At 42.7% G+C, this 2,123-nt stretch overlaps 1 protein-coding gene across 1 annotated transcript in view; it reads right to left on the reverse strand.

The window, feature by feature from the left end:
• The window catches only part of LOC110594406 (LETM1 domain-containing protein LETM2, mitochondrial-like), a 17,753-nt gene continuing 15,630 nt past the window's right edge, over positions 1 to 2,123 (reverse strand). Inside the window, exon 8 of the mRNA XM_021706100.1 lies at positions 1 to 156. Coding sequence (XP_021561775.1) covers positions 1 to 156 — 156 coding nt within the window. The remainder of the gene's footprint in view (positions 157 to 2,123) is intronic.

The raw sequence follows: 2,123 nt of genomic DNA on the forward strand, positions 1-2,123 counted from the left end.
TTAGAGAAGAAGTTCAGATCCTCCATGAACCCAGGTACTCACCTCCCCACTTAGTGGTATCTCAATCAGCTTTGGCTTCACATCTATCAGGTAGAAGGTTCGTGACAGGAGCAACAGGGAAGGGGGGACATTCTCCTTCAGGTGGAGGTCCTGCCACTGGGGAATGCGAGGGAAATAAAACAATCAGAATGTCAGAGCTGGAAGTGACCCACAGTCACCTGCTGCTTTCCTCACTGAGCTTCCCTGCCATCACCCACCACTCACAGTCATGGCAGAAGAAAAGTAAGAATGCCAGCCTCCTGGCTTCTGCTCTGGTACCTCGCTACCTCCCTCACTGTAGTGGGATCATTCTCAAAGTCAGAGGGAGAATTCAATTGAACTCTCAACCCAACTGTACATCAATGTGCAGTTAAGTATCTTCTCTTGGACAAAAAGTAGATAATGTGAAAGAGTAAATCAGCCTCACTAATAACCAAAAAAAAAAGAAAAAACCACATTAAAATGAGAATGACTGTAATCCAACACTTTAGGAGGCCGAGGTGAGTGGATTGCTTGAGCCTGCGGGTTCAAGACCTGCCTGGGCAACTTGGAGAGACCTCATCTCCACAATAAATCAAAAATTAGCCGGGCGTGGTAGCGCACACCTGTAGTTCCAGCTACTTGGAAGGCTGAGGCGGAAGGATCGCCGGAGCCCAGCAGGTCGAGGCTGCAGTGGCTGGGAGCATGCCACTGCACTCCAGTCTGGGTGACAGAGTGAGACTCCAACTCAAAAAAAAAAAAAAAGAAATGAGAATGAGATGTAAGTTTTCAAGTAGCAAAATTGGCCAAGCTTTTAAAATATATATATTTTTAGGTTAATAATACATGCATGACAAAATTCAAAAGGTAAATAAAATGTATTCATAGCTTTGTGTAGTGGCAGTATCATAGCCAATTAGGTTTCTCCAAGGTGGAGTTATTGCTAGTTGAAAGCCTTTCAATACCCTGTTGTGAGGACTTACAACATGGTCAATTTTTGACAGTCTCTATAGAGATTGAACTTTTTTTTTTTTTTTTTTTTTATTGAGTTGGAGTCTCACTCTGTCGCCCAGACTGGAGTGCAGTGGCTGCTCCCGGCCACCACAGCTTCGACCTGCTAGGCTCCGGCGATTCTTCCGCCTCAGCCTTCCAAGTAGCTGGAATTACAGGCATGCGCTACCACGCCTGGCTGATTTTTTTTTTTTATATTTATTGTAGAGATGAGGTCTTGCTGCCCAGGAGGGTCTCAAACCCATGGGCTCAGGCAATCCACTCACCTCAGCCTCCCAAAGGCACGGGATTACAGGCTGAGCCACTGAGCCCAGCTGAGATTGAACTTTTTAAAGTAGTCAGTAAAAATAAGTCTGCCTTCTACCCCATTCTCTAGGCCCAAGAAGCAAGCACTAGTACCAGTTCCTTATATAATCTTCCAGAGATATCACAGATAATCCTGAGCATACACAAATATGTATGCATATTTATTCTTTTTCTTTGGCTAAAGGGTGACATACACTTTTGTCCTTTGCTCTTTTGTTACTGAAATATCTTAGAAATTGATTCCTATCAATAGGTGTAGAGCTGCCTCCTTTTAAATCATCTGTAAGAGATTTCTTTAAATGGAAATGCCGTAATTTATTTGATTATTCTGGTAATAAACTTAAGACTGTTTCCAGTCTTTGGCTATCATAAACAGTGCTGTAATGGATAATCTTGAGGATGTCATTTTGCACATGTGTAAGAATATAAGATACATTCCTAGAAGTGAATTTGTTAGGTCAAATAGTATGCATTTTAAATTTTTGAAAAATATCTATTGCCAAATTATTCTCTATAGATGTTTTCACCAGTAATGCTCCTTTCCCCATACTTTTTTTTTTGAGTTGGAGTCTCACTCTGTCACCCAGACTGGAGTGCAGTGGCCGCTCTGACCACCGCAGCCTCGACCTGCTGGGCTCAGGCGATCCTTCCACCTCAGCCTTCCAAGTTGCTGGAACTACAGATGCATGCTACCATGCTCAGCTAACTTTTTATTTATTGTAGAAATAAGGTCTCACCAAGTTGCCTGGGCTTGCCTCACTTAAGGAAATCTTAATCTTATTCAAAAT

The sequence above is a fragment of the Carlito syrichta genome, unplaced genomic scaffold, assembly GCF_000164805.1.
Source record: "Carlito syrichta isolate Samal-C Ts95f unplaced genomic scaffold, Tarsius_syrichta-2.0.1 Scaffold315142, whole genome shotgun sequence".
In the NCBI taxonomy this organism is placed as follows: Eukaryota; Metazoa; Chordata; class Mammalia; order Primates; family Tarsiidae; genus Carlito; species Carlito syrichta.